General features: G+C 47.9%; 1 protein-coding gene across 1 annotated transcript; it reads left to right on the top strand.

Annotated features, from left to right (window-relative positions):
- Positions 1-510: 510 nt before the first annotated feature.
- On the top strand, positions 511-13,445 carry LOC308037234 (C-type lectin domain family 2 member B-like; the record flags this gene model as incomplete). Its single annotated transcript, XM_080338869.1, has 5 exons — positions 511-550; positions 12,018-12,113; positions 12,484-12,656; positions 13,043-13,143; positions 13,322-13,445. 5 exons carry the CDS (start codon positions 511-513, stop codon positions 13,443-13,445), a joined length of 534 nt encoding a protein of 177 aa, XP_080194995.1.
- Between the last annotated feature and the right edge of the window lie 1,365 nt (positions 13,446-14,810).

Raw genomic sequence — 14,810 nt, 5'->3', positions numbered from 1 at the left:
GCTACAGGGACTGTCCCTTGCAGGCAGCCCTTGTCCCCTCCAGGCGCTTATGGGGAGAGCTGCTTCCCCAAGGGTACTGACAGTGTCATTGCTTACTCTTGCAGGATCACTCTGAAGGGCCGAGGGTCTTGTTTCTTGCTGAATGACCATAATCTCTGGAGTTCAAACTGTTTCCAGACCCATCATTATCTCTGCAGCAAGGCCCAAGCTGTGATGTCAAATAGTTAATGGGGAGAAAGGACCTTCTTCGTGCTGGGAACTCCACAACTTTGCCATTTCTCGTAGCACAGAAAAGTTTGGGAATTGCCTTCTCAGCTGCAGGTCTGTGGTGCTGCTGCTCTCAGGAACCTCTCACTGCCATTTCTCTGAGCAACCTGCAGGTGTGGAAGGCATCAGGGACACTGACTGTGTGAACTGAGATCTCAAGCACAGAACTGGTTTCTTTCTCCTGGGAACACCCCAGTGCTCATCTTGCTTTTCTAACAATTCACCTCTATCTGCTTTTGAGCCATGGTGACGAAGCTGAAGGTGCTGCTGCCAGATGAGATGGGTACGGAGAGCCTGGCTGAGGTCCCTGGCCCTTTGCCAGAGTGTGAAGTGGACTCTATGGGGCACACATGACCAGGACACACCTTGTTGCTATTTTTCTACTCATTTTTTTCTTAAAACATGGTGTCACGGAGGCACCCTGAGGTTCGTTTAAGGGACAACAGAGTCCAAAACAACTTTTATTAAACCGGTGATAAACAGGGTTTTAGCACTCCAAAAGTGACTTGAATACAGGTTCGGATATCAGTTGAGGAAAATTACTAATGGACAGCAACAAATATAACAGGAGGTCTGCAGTGTGCATGCACGTGGCTTCACCCAAAACAATGCCGGAGCCATCCCTGAGTCCAGGAAGAGTACACACTTGCCTGGGCATGGTGTGGGATTATTTTAAGGGAATATACGTATTGAGTAAAGAAAGCGTACAGTCGCAATCCTGCGAGGGTAAATTGATAATACACTCAGAATCCTGCAGGGAATCTTACACGTGCTTATGTGGAAGCACGGGAGGAAAATACACTCGCGATTGTGCGAGGAAATAATTTGTACACGTGCTCGTATTGAGCACGGAAATTACGCCTGCAAATGTGCACGGAAAGTATCAATACACATGCAAATGTGTATGGAACGTAGATACGCTCGCAATCCTGCCAGGGTTAATTTTACTCACACATGTTGCGGCAAGGCAAGCGGAGTCTCGTTTTCCTTGCAGGCAGCATCCCTGTACCCTGATTTTCCTTTCTCCAGAGGAAAAGCACCCCTGTGGCCTTGACCAGGTGTTGGGGCTGCTCTCCCTGGCAATTTTGGGGCTGTTTAGCTGCAATAGTGGCAGGAAGCTCTGGCCCTGCTGACAGGTCATACCTTGACAGCAGAAGCCCTGCGTGGTCATCAGTGGTTTGGTTTCCTGTTTCCCCCCTCCATGTCCCCAGCCCTGTGCCTTCCCGATTCTTCTGTGACATGGAGGTGTGAAAAATGCAGTTGTGATTCGTGCTAAGATGTTTAATGTTTAAAGGTATAACCAAATGAGGCAGGGACGCTGATTTGGAAAAGGGAAAGGTGGTTAAGTTCTATGTAAAAAGTTATGAAACTTGTTTAGGTAGTTATAGTGATGGAGGGAACTAACATTTTAAGGGTTAAGCAACTATATAGTAAGGGCCTACTAACAAGTTAAAATTTTAAACCACATAATTAAGATCTAGTTTAGAGCTGTATGTAACTAATTGTGCTAAAAAAAGCAGGACTTCATTAAATGCCGAGATAAGAAGTTTTACAGCACCAGCTGCAACCTTGAGACAAGATAGCCAAGATTTACAGCAAAAAGGGTACCTGTCTGGTTTCAGTCGCTTTGGTAGCTTGGGTTCCAGCCAGTTCCTCCTAATGAGCCAAAGGTAAAAAGTCCACTGTGACGAAGCTGAAGGAGCCTTCATCCAAAGACCCCTAAAGACCCTTCCTCAAATTCACCAAGTGACATTGCGCAGGCACAACAGGGGAGGGTCAAGGAGGGGAATATGTAAAGGGTTATCTGAGACTCATTTTAATAAAAAGCGGGGAAGGTGATGAATATGTATAGGCGTCCCTGGGGTCATTATGAATATGTAATACCATACTGTATTTAAGCACACTTCTTATTGTTAAAAGGGTGCGTGTTGGGCAGAGTGAATCCCCTGCGCACCCAGCACTGTTTTGCTTATGTTCTAATGAACACATTTTTAAATAATACAATTAAGGAATTGGATTAAACGTTGTTTATCCATAGAAAAAGCATAAGTTATTTATTTCAGAGGTGTGGGAAACTACAGTGGGTCCATGGATTCCCTGACGGAGGGTATGGGAACAGAGATCAGCCTTGGGCATATTAAGGTTTACCCATGAGGAAGATGGGAGTAAAGGAGTATCCGGAGATATTAAGGTGTACCCGTGAGAGAGAAGGGAGTAGAAGAGTAACAGTGATGATAGCAAAATTAGCCAAGGAGGTGTTACTGCTGTAACTTGTAACCAATAGCGAAGAGACACATGAATTGGTAAAACTGTATAAAAATGCACTTGTGGCAATAAATGGCATCTCAACCACGACATATGGTGACCCCAATGTGGTCCTGTATGAAGAAGGATCTCGCATGAAGAAGAGACAGCGGTGAAGCTGTGACAGCCGAAGAGGAGCTGTGGAGATGGAGCCCGGTACAGCTGACAGAGCAGCAGGGGGGAGCTGCCGAAGATCCGGATCCTTGAAAAAACACCATGCCAAGAGTTGGTGAGCTACCAGAAAACGACGGGGGTGGAACTTATCTAAAGAAGGGGGTGCTAATATTGTCTACATGGAAATTGCTTCTGAAGAAGTGGGGTATTAGCCTTCTGGAACTGACTTAACAAAGGACTGTGTTACTGTGGGGCAAAGCACAACCCAAAGATCCAAAGACTTTGAGAGGATTAAAAGAGCAATGGGAACAGGCAGAGACAGCGGAGGGGGGTGGCTTTCCTGGGCTAGACTTGGGGAAAAAAAGAGTGCACTGTTCCGAACCCCCCTGTTACTAATGATTCTCCAGCAGCGTTCAAGTCCGTGTTATCTGATGGCTCAGATGAGGATCTGCAGCATTTTCTTGAAAAGTTAAAAGGAAAAGGAGTATGTGTACGTGTTGCCCCGAGATCGGATAAAAACCATGAAAGACTCAAAGCAAAATTAGACCTGTGCAATGTAACAGCTGTAGAGCATTTAGGATGAAATTATGGGGATTCGTTGAAAGGGGCAGGTATCCCCCAACTCCTGGAAGAGACACTAATTGGCACACCACAATTACAGGCAAGATTAGTTTCTGAAATCCTGAGGCAGTCAGCAGACCTTGCATATCAAGCTGTGATAAAGGTGCCTGAAATTGACAAACCAGCAAATAATTTACAACTATTAATCAGGGCCCCAATGAGAATTACACGCAGTTTATTGACCATCTTCAAGAGGCCGTCAATAAGCAGGTTGAAAACTTAGAAGCTAAGGAAACACTAGTGTTGAAATTAGCAGTAGAGAATGCTAATGTTTGCTATCAATCTGTTATCTGCGAGTTTTACGGTAGATATTATGTGCTTCTGTGTATTGCGTCTCTGAAAATCAAGCAGCTTGTCAGGAATGTGAGTTAATTGTTTTACTGGTTGTTGTCAGAATTGTTTCTTTGTGGTATAAGTGTGCCATAAAACCTTCTCCCCACTTTTCCCATTCACAGCGCTGCAAGCAGCCCTGTGCTTCCCCCCACTCTTCTCATGGTTTTTACTTACGAGATGGGGTCGGAAATGACTGTTTTCAGTCGTGTTCCTAAGTAATCAGTATTGGGAGGTGTTTTAAAACATCGGAAAGCACTTGGAAATATGAGGAAGGAAGATCATTTGAAACATTATAGTCAATGGTGGCTGCTGTGTAAGTTAGATGAATGGGAGAAGTGACTGGAGGATAGAACCTTGAAGTCTAATACTTTGTTGCAATTATCGTTGTTTTTAAGGCGAGCAGAGCAGGACAAATAAATCTCTACAAGATATCATTAGATAGTTAAAGACAGTTTGACGAGTGGAACAGTTTGAAGTTCAACAAGCTGAGAGAGAATTAACTGGTAACACACAGGTCCCAGTAAACTTGCTGAAGTCTGCAAGATGCTTTCCTCATTAACCTGTTTTCTTTGTGGGTATATCTGTTTAAGCATGTTGCAGTTTTAGTATGTCTTTGTGTGGTACGGTGAGTTCACAGGCTGTTAAATAATGAGAATCCATCGACTCAAAATATGCATTTTGTGATAATACAGAAGATCATGAGTGATTTGGTTCTTTACTGTGTGAATGTGATGGTAAAATTCTGTGTGTAGCAGCTGTTATTTTTCTTTCCAGCATGCTAGCTTTATTCCAGCATTCAGATTTCGCAACTCTGTGATAGGCTGTGTCTCATCTTGGTGTATTAAACTTGGCTCATTTGTTTGCACGATAGGTAAAGAATCCTGGTTTTGGGATAACAGTTGTAGCGCACCAGATGAGATGCTGATAAAAGCCTTGCCCAGCCCAGCTTGCTGCAGTGGCGGGGGGGGCAGATGCCGATTGGGCTCCAGCGCACACTGACCTGTTTTGTCAGGGAGACCCAGCGGTACCTCTGCCTGGCTGAGCAGTGAGCGGCCCAAAGGTGCAATGCAACAATCGAGAAATTGCCTTGAATAAGTGTAACTGTGATCTATCTGCAGATTTGAACTTGGTGTTTGGTTTTCATATCTGAGCTCAGTATTTTAGTTTGCATATATATATATATATATATGTATATTTAGTTCCAAAATAATTTTGTTTGGGGAGATAGTTACAAAATGGGAACCAGTTCCGCTGCTAAAATACCACCCTGCTCCCCCTTAGGATGTATCCTTACATGTTAGAGTAATTTTGGGGAAATATTCTGAAAAAAAGAAATCTTGAAACGATACTGTATTCAAATGTGGCTTAAATGTGGAATTCTGGGTTTTAGTGCTGTATTGCAATTAATGTTGTTGTGTAGAACTGTGGAAAAAACTGGGCGAAGTATGGTACTGTAAGTTAATTTGCTAATTGTGACACCAGAAAAGAATTTAAATTGTTAAACTCTGATGCACATTGGGGAAAAAAACAAAAACATCAAACACAACAAACAACAACAACAAAAAAACCCCAAACAACCAAACCAAACAAAAAGAGAAACAAAACAAACCCTAAATGCTATGATGGATGTGAACTTGGCATTGTATGAGGTTGTATTTAAAAGTTGCTAGAATATGAACTGATTTGGATCTAGGAAAATGGAATAATGGACTGATGTTTAATATGCTGGTTTTTGACATCTGTAAATTTTAAAAGGTAAATGAAGCTAAGGAATATAACTATTGCTGAGCTACTTGGAATTGCATAGGAAGTGTATTATGGTTGGAATGAAATGGGCAAAGAAAAAAGCAAAATACCCCTGGCCTGTGTTGTACAGTTTGAATATACATTTCAGGCCTGTGTGAAGCTGCAAGATAAACTCAGCTCATTGTAACTGAGGAGTTTGCCAGAGCCTCCCACCTCATACCAGCGATCACACCACCTGCGTGGCCTCGGCTACATCTGAACTGCAGCAAGAAGAGAAAAAAGGAAAAGCCTGTGTCCTGGTTTTGTTAAAAACAAGGTTCTCTTTTAGTGATTTTGCCTGTCAGCTAAAGCCTTCATATTAGCTGCCTTTTCCTGGAGAACCAGACACATGTTTTGGAAAACCTAGCAATGGAATGCAAACCTATTGATAAGCACAAATGGACATCTCGCAAGAGGGGCAACGAGAAACCGGTGACCAAGAAACTGACCAACTGTGTATAACATTCCATTCACATGAATGCTTCATATAAAAGTGGGAGATCACGAGGACCTCGTCCCTTTTGCCTTTGCTCTTTTTCCCTTCTGTTTATGGCTGACATTAGGAGAGGACCTTGCTAGTCATCCCTGCGAACTGAGGCCAGTGACAGACTGAATCCAGCTCCGGTTGGCTGCAGAGTCCAATCCAGGACTTTGGGTGCCGGCTCTGCAGTTGCTGAGACTTTCAAGATGGGTTTGTATATTTTGTATTATTTTCTCTATTCTTATTAGTAGCATTAGTAAAACACTTTTAATTCTTCCAACTCTCTTCTCTCTGTCCTTCTTTCCCTCCCGATCGATCGCCTGCCCTGAGTGGGAAGTGGGGAGAGGGAGGGGCAAAAAAGGGGAAGTGGGGGGGGAGAGTGAGTTAACAATACATCTGCCAGAATTTTGTTGTCACCCAGCAATCTTAACCCTTGACAACCTGGTTGCCCGCTGCTAAGCAGAGAAATGGGGGCTTTATTCCCCTCACTCTGTCTTTTTTTCATGAAGTGTTGTCATCCATCCTTGTTGTGGCACTGCGTGGCTTCTTGGCTTTGAATCAGGGGTTGTTGGTGTTTGTTTTTGCTTCAGTCTTGTTTCTTAGGTTCCGGCACATGTGGGGAGAGAGCTCACCATTTTACCTCCTTGCTGCAGTCGGTCTTTTCACAGTGGTCAGAGTGCTCAGTGCTTCTCTGGGTCAGACTGGAACTAATGTGGGTGTGGAGTGGAGCCAGGTTGGGTTGATGTGGAGTTCAAACTGATTTGTTTTCATGAGATCTTGCCATCTCAGATGGGGGCGAGAGGGAAGTTTAATTCCCCCCTGCCTCCCCCCCCGTCCCGAGCAAGGTTACTGCTAAAGAACTGTAACACTGCATGAAGGACTCTGAGGGTGAAATTTAGAGGCATTGCCAGCGGATCCATATTTCAAATGAAGCAGGGAAATTAAACAAAAAAAAGATTCTTTTTAATAGACTTATTGTGTGGTAACTGGTTGTAAGAGACTCCTTAGTAAATTCACCGTGCTAGTTTTTGAGGTCATGAATGAAAGAAAGGCCACTTTTTGGGACCAATGGAATGCCAAATTGGGAACAAAGTTTTACCATATGAATTCTTGTATTTGCCAGAAAGCCCTATACCTCTCCTGGGTCAGGATTTGTTAAGTAAATTGTAAGCTCAAATTATGTTTTCTGAGAATTCTGTTTAGTTGCATGTCCTACAAGAAGCTGCTTGGATGGTGCAGACCTGCTTGTGCAAGTGAGGAATCGCCAAGGAACTTTTGAATGCTGTATTTCCACTAGTATTAACAGCCAATGTTTCGATAAAGCAAACACTACACTGATAGAACTGTAATAGGACTTTGATCCAGTAAGGGAAAACAATATCCAATAAACAGGACAGCCAAAATGGAGTTAGAAACTTGGATGAAAAAATTTATGACAAGCTTACAAGCATTCGATTGGACTTGCAGATTTGTCTGCTTATAGCTACTACATAGAAACAACCTGTGGCTATTGTGGGACAGTATGGTGAGAATGCTAACAGGCTGATACACCGATTGTTACTCTGATCAAGAAAGGTTATGCTTGCGTCATTAAAGGCCAAGGATCAAAGTGGATTCCCGCAAAATGGGTCAAGCCTTGGCTGAACAAAGACAACAAAGATTCAACAGATGCAGATGGACAGGAGGGAGATAAGTTGTGAGGACTGTTTCAGATGTAAACCATGAATCCCCATTCAGTGTTATAGATGCTCACAGACCTGGTGATCTAGAAGCCTGTTAGCAAGCAGGTGGTGTACCTTCTGTGGAGAATGGCAATTTGAGCAAACAGCAGGAGAGTCAAAAGGGCAATATTACTTTTAGAAAATTAATACAAAGATGAGGTACAATTATGAGACATTCCTACCATAGGATCTATTACACTCTTTCTCCTTGATCTAGCAGCTGGTAAAGCTTTAGGAGACATATCAAAGTTAAGCTGTTGGTCTCTTCAATAGGTTAATCTAACTTCTGAGATGTTAATTCAATTAATAGTAGATGTTGATGGTATTAGGCAGGCTACTCTACAAAATCACAGTGTTATAGATCTTTTAACACCAGGTCATGGCTGTAAAGACTTTGAGAGAATGTGTTGTATTACCTTCTATGATCATTCGGAATCCATTCATAGTACTTTAGATACTAAATGTAATAAATGGCTTTGCGTGATTCACACTGAATCGGAATGCTGAGTCCTTGATCGTTCCAACAGGTCTTTTTGCCAGGCAAGTCAAAGAAGACAGCCCTAGGCCTTTTTGAACTGGTCGCTCAGATGATTATTAAAATCAGATTGCATGGAATCACGTTGCATGGAATTAATGTCAAGAGACTGGGAAATGATTGTGCTTCTTGTGCAAAGTCATGATGCCTTCAGAGTGCGTCATGCAACAGGTACGCTATAGAAAGAACAAAGATTCCTTACTTCAGGGAAGAAAAAATATTTTTAATGAGGCTGAAAATCGAATGTTGTGTGAAGCTATTCAGCCTTCAAGGGAAATTGCTGTAGTACACTGTCCAGCTCATACCAAAGGATCCAGCAAAACTTAAAGGAGTAATCAGCAGATAGAGCTGCAAAAGCTGCCATGTGCCAGAGTATATACAAGTGTATTCTAGACATGAGGAATATTTTTTTTACAAGGAGGGTGGTAGAATACTGGCCCAGGTTGCCAGGTTGTTGGTGACTAAGGGAATTTGTCACCCTCCAGTTCGGTACTCAGGACAGAAAATCGGTGCCTGCTCCACACTCCCACTCTCAAACCCCTTCGTGATGGACTGTGGTGCCTGGGCAGGGTAGAGGGGACGCAGCCCTCTTTGGAGGTCCAGAGCAGGCACGGTGTGCCACGCTGTCCCCCCTGCCCCGAGACACCCATTGCTGCTTCACCTGGGCTGCCCGTCCTCCCTGAGGACTGCCTGGCAAAGCTGAGTTTAACTCTCACCAGGGAACCACCCTCCAGCCATCCAGCCAGAAAGTGGGTGGATCAGTAGAATCCTGTTCTCAGCACAGGCAGAGACTGGGGGATGTTGCTGAGATGGTTCACATTTCTAGATCCAGTGTGGAAACTGTCCAACCCTGTCAACACAATGCACATTGGAGCCGTGCCAAGGAGACAGGTTGGAAAATAAAGTTTTTCCTGTGTGTGAGTTTACGTCAGGCAAGCTGGCACTCTCAAATGGTTTTTTACAGCATTTTTTCGGCACCCTGTAAGGATTTAGCTACCACAACACCCTTACTTACGAATAACACCCCCACAAAGAATTACCTGGCAAAGTCACCCTATTTATGTATATTGTCCCAGCTTGCCTGTTGATCCCAATGTGCCTGGGCTCCACCTTGCTGTAATTAATTCTCAACAAGGCCAGCAGCATTTCAAAGGCATATCAGAAGACCTGATGGATACACACCCCTCCCCTCCACCCCAGTCTGAATTAACTGAATTGATTCGTCCTGGAAGATTTTTGGCGAGTAGATACAACCTACTTGCATGATACAATCCTATTAATCCTATTGCATGATGCAATCAGCAAGAACTCACCACCATGGCGCAAAAGAACCTCCACTTTACCTGGAGACCGAGTGGACGTGCACACTTCAGTGTGCACAGTGGGAACCCAACTCCTCTGAGTTCCCTGTGAACTCACCTGCTGCCCAGCAGGTGGGGACACGTAGCTGCACAGGTGGATCCTTTAAGTGTCGTGCTGCTTCACGCTGATTGGCCGGAGCGCTGGGCGGGCTGTGCGAGTCTTTATAGGTGCGGGAACAGCGTAAAATCCGCTGAGTTGCGTGGTGTCTGTGCAGCGGGTTGTTGTGTGTGCAGAAGCGGAACGCGGGTGCGCATCTCCGGTAGGTGCTACTCGGGTTTGGTCGGTCACTGCGGCACGAGGCCGGTGCTGTCGGGGCGAGGAGAGGCCGGGGCGGGTCGGGCGCGGTGCTTGGCGCTCCTTCTCCTCCGTGCTGCCGGTCAGGCGGGGCGCTGCCCGGCGCTGTGATGGGCGTGCGGGGAAGGGACCCTGGCGGGCTCGCTCTCCTCTTGGCGCTGCCTTTCCTCCGTGGGGAACGGCGTTTTCTTCCCCCGGTGCCGATGGAGGAACGGATGTTTGTGCCCCGCCCCCCCCCCCCGCCGCCCCGTTGCCGCTGTTGTCCCAGCTGTGCCAAGAAGGGAGCTGTGGTGAGCCAGTCGGTGTTGTGACCCATTACAGAAGAGGGCTCAGCCCTGGAGCCCGCTTTCCCATGCGGAGGCACTGCTGCCGGGAGTGGCACAGGGAGGGTGAGCGGTGGGAAGGGGGATGCTCCCGGCCAGCGAGTGCCTTGTGACCAGTCTGGGCAGGTGCGTGCAGCCTGGTAGGGAGAGGCAACGAGGGGCCGGGGCGGGTCGGGCATGGTGCTTTCCTCCCTTTCCTCCGTGCTGCCGGTCGGGCGGTGCGGGGAAGGGACCTTGACGGGCTCTCTGTCCTCTTGGCCCTCTCTTTACTCCGTGAGCGGTGGCGTTTCCTCCCGCTGGTGCTGCCTGGCGGCTGCGCGACTTCGGGCAGAGGAAGTAGGGGGGCTGTGTGATAATTAGGTGTCACGGGAGAAGGAGAGTGATGGAATTCATTGTTTCTCCGAGAGCTGCTCAAGGCAGGAAACTGGTGCCTGGAGTGTGAGAGGAAACAGCAAAGTCAATTATACTGCTAAGCAGGCGTTCTTATTTTTTCGGCACTGGGGAACACTGGGGATCATTGTCCATAAGTTCTTCAACAACTGGATGCTTTTGCGTTGCTTCTGTTCACACAACAATTACATATTCGTTACGGTTTTTAGAAATTCTTAACATACAGGACATCTATACTAGGAAATAATTGCATAATCATAAAGTTAGTATCAAGTTAGTTGTAATTGATTAGTTTCTTACTCACAATACATCTATTAATTGCTATTCAAATATAAACTAAACACTCTGCTCCTAAACAATGTATCACTTAATACCCGGCGGTGCGCTGCCCGGAGGGTGCGGGGAAGGGACTCTGGTGGCCTCGCTCTCCTCTTGGCGCTCCTTCTCCTCCGTGCTCTCCTCCCTTTCCTCCGTGCTGCCGGTCGGGCGGTGCGCTGCCCGGCGCAGTGGTGGCTGGTGCGGGAAAGGGACCTTGGCGGGCTCGATCTCCTCTTTGAGCTCTCTTTCCTCCGCGGAGGATGGCGTTTTCTTCCCCCTGGTGCCGATGGAAGAGCAGACGTTTGTGCCCCCCTCCACCGTTGCCGCTGTCCTCCCAGCTGTGCCAGGGAGGGAGCTGTGATGTCGGTGTTGTGAACCATTACAGAAGAGGGCTCAGCCCTGGAGCCCGCTTTCCCATGCGGGGGCACTGCTGCCGGGAGTGGCACAGGGAGGGTGAGCGGTGGGAAGGGGGATGCTCCCGGCCAGCGAGTGCCTTGTGGCCGGTCTGGGCAGGTGCGTGCAGGGTGGTGGGGAGGGTGCTGGGGGCCAAGGGCTGGTCCCTCAGATCACTGACTCTCTGTTTGTATCTCCAGGTGTTGGGAACTGTCTGCAGTGACACGGGCAGAGCAGGGACAGGGTGGGGTTGTGCAGGCAACACCTTCCTGAGCCTGTGAGTCATCCAGGACTGGCTGTGGCTGATATTTAAGGCCCTATGGTGGCCCTGCTGGATATGCAGAGTTAGACGTCTGGATCTGCTGTGTCTTCATTGTGTTCTCTGCAACCTGCCAAGACAAGGATAACGGTTGTGGTCATAGAACTGTGTCCAAGCTTGCCTGGAAACAGGTTTTGCCATCCGTTATGACCCCTTGGACACAAGACCACGTTTCCTCCCAGGAAGAACTGAAGCAGGCCTTGGGTCCCCAGGACGAAGGGGCGTCCATTCACCAAGAGATGCCAGGGAATGCAGGCAGAAGGGCGTGCAGGGCTCTGGGTGAGTACAGGCCCTTATCAAGTAGCCTGTAGCAGCCCTCACCACATTATCTATGCCTCTGGCAGCTCTCCTGTGGCTGACTGTCCACTGGGGGGGGGGACAGGTGTGTGGGGTGGTTGGGGGTGGTGGATCTGGGACCGCACAGTTGCTCACTGCTGGTGGCTTTTTCCTCTTCCAGGAAAGTGGTGCAGACACCATCCAGTGTATTCCGTGGTGCTGGCTGTGCTCGTGGCTTTGGTCCTGGCTTTGGCAGCGGCTGTTGCTGTGCTGTCAGGTAAGAGAGCAGCAGGTGCCTCTGTGCGGCCCCTCAGCACAGAGCCGTGTGTGCCAGGCTGGATGTGGCCCCTTCCTCTGCAGGCTGGGGCAGTCGTTGGTGTGTGAGGCCAAGGCTGGTGGGGTCAGACCCTCAGGCTGGCTGTTCCCCTGCCCTGTCCCAGGGGTCCTGGGGAGGGGCAGGGACACCCCCAGCTGTGCCCTGGGGCAGGCTGTTAACCCCTGGGGTGTCTCTCCCTGTGGGTCCCTGGCAGCAAATGGGGGATCCCCGTGGGGGGAGCTTGGGACTGCCCCCTTCCCTGCCCCATGGAGCTGTGTTCCCTGGTTCCTGTGGAATGGAGTCCTCTGACCTTCTCCCCTTCCTTCTCCAGCAGGAAGAGATGGAGCGAGTGCAGCTGCGGTGCTGGGCTGTCCTGATGACTGGGTTGGGTACCGCAATGTCTGCTACTACCTCTCGAGAGAGGAGGGGAGCTGGGAGTGGAGCCAGGAGCGGTGCTCCTCGCTGGGGGCTTCACTGGCTGTGATCGAGAGGGAGTGGGAAATGGTGAGTGAGGGGCTACTGTGGCAATGTGAGGGGTCTGGGTTGGGTGCAGACCTCAGGGCTGGTGCTGGGAGGCTGGCGGTGCTTCTAGGGACAGAGATGCAGTTCTGGCCTGTGGCCTCAGAGGGAGGGAGGCACAGGGTACAGTGTGGAGCCCAGGGAGCGTGTCCTCCCGCATGGAGCTCAGCGGGACCGCAAGCACAGCAGAGCTCCAGCAGGGCAGGACCAGCGTGTCTGGCCGGGCTGGCGAGCTCTTGCAGAAGCTGTGGAGATTGGGGGAGCAGCTGTTGGGTGGGAGGTGCTGCTGTCTTGGGCCTCACGTGGGGCTGGGACAGGGACTCTGGGTGAGCAGCAGCTCCTGACTGTTGGCTTCTCTCTTTCCTCTCCAGGAGTTTCTATCAGACCTCAGGGGCAACATTGACTACTGGGTTGGTCTGCGCAGACAGGATGGGCGCCTGGAGTGGGTGGACGGCAGCATCTTCAACCACACGTGAGTCCCATTGCGATCCAGGGTCACGGGGAGACCGTCCTGTGGTGGAACAGGCAGGGGCCTGGTGGGACGTGGCTACAGGGACTGTCCCTTGCAGGCAGCCCTTGTCCCCTCCAGGCGCTTATGGGGAGAGCTGCTTCCCCAAGGGTACTGACAGTCTCATTGCTTACTCTTGCAGGATCACTCTGAAGGGCCGAGGGTCTTGTTTCTTGCTGAATGACCATAATCTCTGGAGTTCAAACTGTTTCCAGACCCATCATTATCTCTGCAGCAAGGCCCAAGCTGTGATGTCAAATAGTTGATGGGGAGAAAGGACCTTCTTTGTGCTGGGAACTCCACAATGTTGCCGCTTCTAGTTTTATATTTATATGTATTAGTGTTGTATTAGTGCTGTTAGTTTTTTAAGCTAAGTATTTATCTTTTTATTTAAGTATTTTAAGTATTTTAAGTATTTTTTAAGTATTTTAAGTATTTTATGTATTTTAAAATATTTCAAGTATTTTTAAGTATTTTTAAGTATTTTAAGTAATTTTTAAAATATTTTAAGTATTTTTATGTATTTTTAAAGTATTTTAAATATTTTTTAAAGAATTTAAGTAATTTTAAAGTGTTTTTAAGTATTTTTATGTATTTTTATGTATTTTTAAAGTATTATAAGTAATTGTAAAGTATTTTAAAAGTATTTAAAGTATTTTTAAAGTATTTTTTAAAAGTATTTTTTAAGTATTTTAGTGTTCTATTTTAAGTATTTATCTCAATCCAAGTTTCTCCTGTTCCTTTTGATTCCCTCCCCTGTTGGAGGGGTGGGAGAGAGAGTGTCTGTCGAGGTTTTATTGCCAATTTGGGTTAAACCAAGTTTGGGGGAAAGAAGTTTTTTTTCTAACTTCTCCTTTTCCTTGCAGGCAGCATCCCTGTACCCTGATTTTCCTTTCTCCAGAGGAAAAGCACCCCTGTGGCCTCAACCAGGTGTTGGGGCTGCTCTCCCTGGCAACTTTGGGGCGGTTTAGCTGCAATAGTGGCAGGAAGCTCTGGCCCTGCTGACAGGTGGTACCTTGACAGTGGTCATCAGTGGTTTGGTTTCCTGTTCCCCCCTCCATGTCCCAGCCCTGTGCCTTCCTGGTTCTTCCGTGACATGGAGGATGAGGATGGTTACATGGTCTTGGGGAAGCAGGAAGTCACGGGGAGTTCGGGTTCCCTCCAGGATGCAGGAAATGGCCGGTTGTATCTGTTGGTTTCCCCCCGCTAAACTGATGTCAGAAAGTATGGGGGGCGGGGTGATAATGGGTGTGATGAGAGAAGCAGGGTGATGCCACTCATCATTTCTCCGAGGGCTGCTCAGGGCAGGGAAACTGAAGCCTGGAGTGTGGGAGGAGGGTCTGGTGGGGCTTTTTTCCAGGTGTGTGACCCCAAAAGTGGAAGCAGAGGGATTTTGGGGGGACACTCAGCTGCTGCTGCTGCTGGTCCATTCCTGGGGTCACGCCCTTGTGCAGGGGGGGCTGCAGGCATTTCACAGTATCACAGTATGTTCGGGATTGGAAGGGACCTCAAAAGATCATCTAGTCCAATCCCCCTGCTGGAGCAGGAACGCCTAAGTGAGGTTGCACAGGAACATGTCCAGGTGGGTCTTGAATGTCTCCAGAGAAGGAGACTCCACAACCCCCCTGGGC

This window comes from Nesoenas mayeri, assembly GCF_963082525.1.
Source record: "Nesoenas mayeri genome assembly, chromosome: 1".
NCBI lineage: Eukaryota > Metazoa > Chordata > Aves > Columbiformes > Columbidae > Nesoenas > Nesoenas mayeri.
Note: the sequence above shows the minus strand (reverse complement) of the source record. Positions and strands in the feature narration are given on the sequence as shown.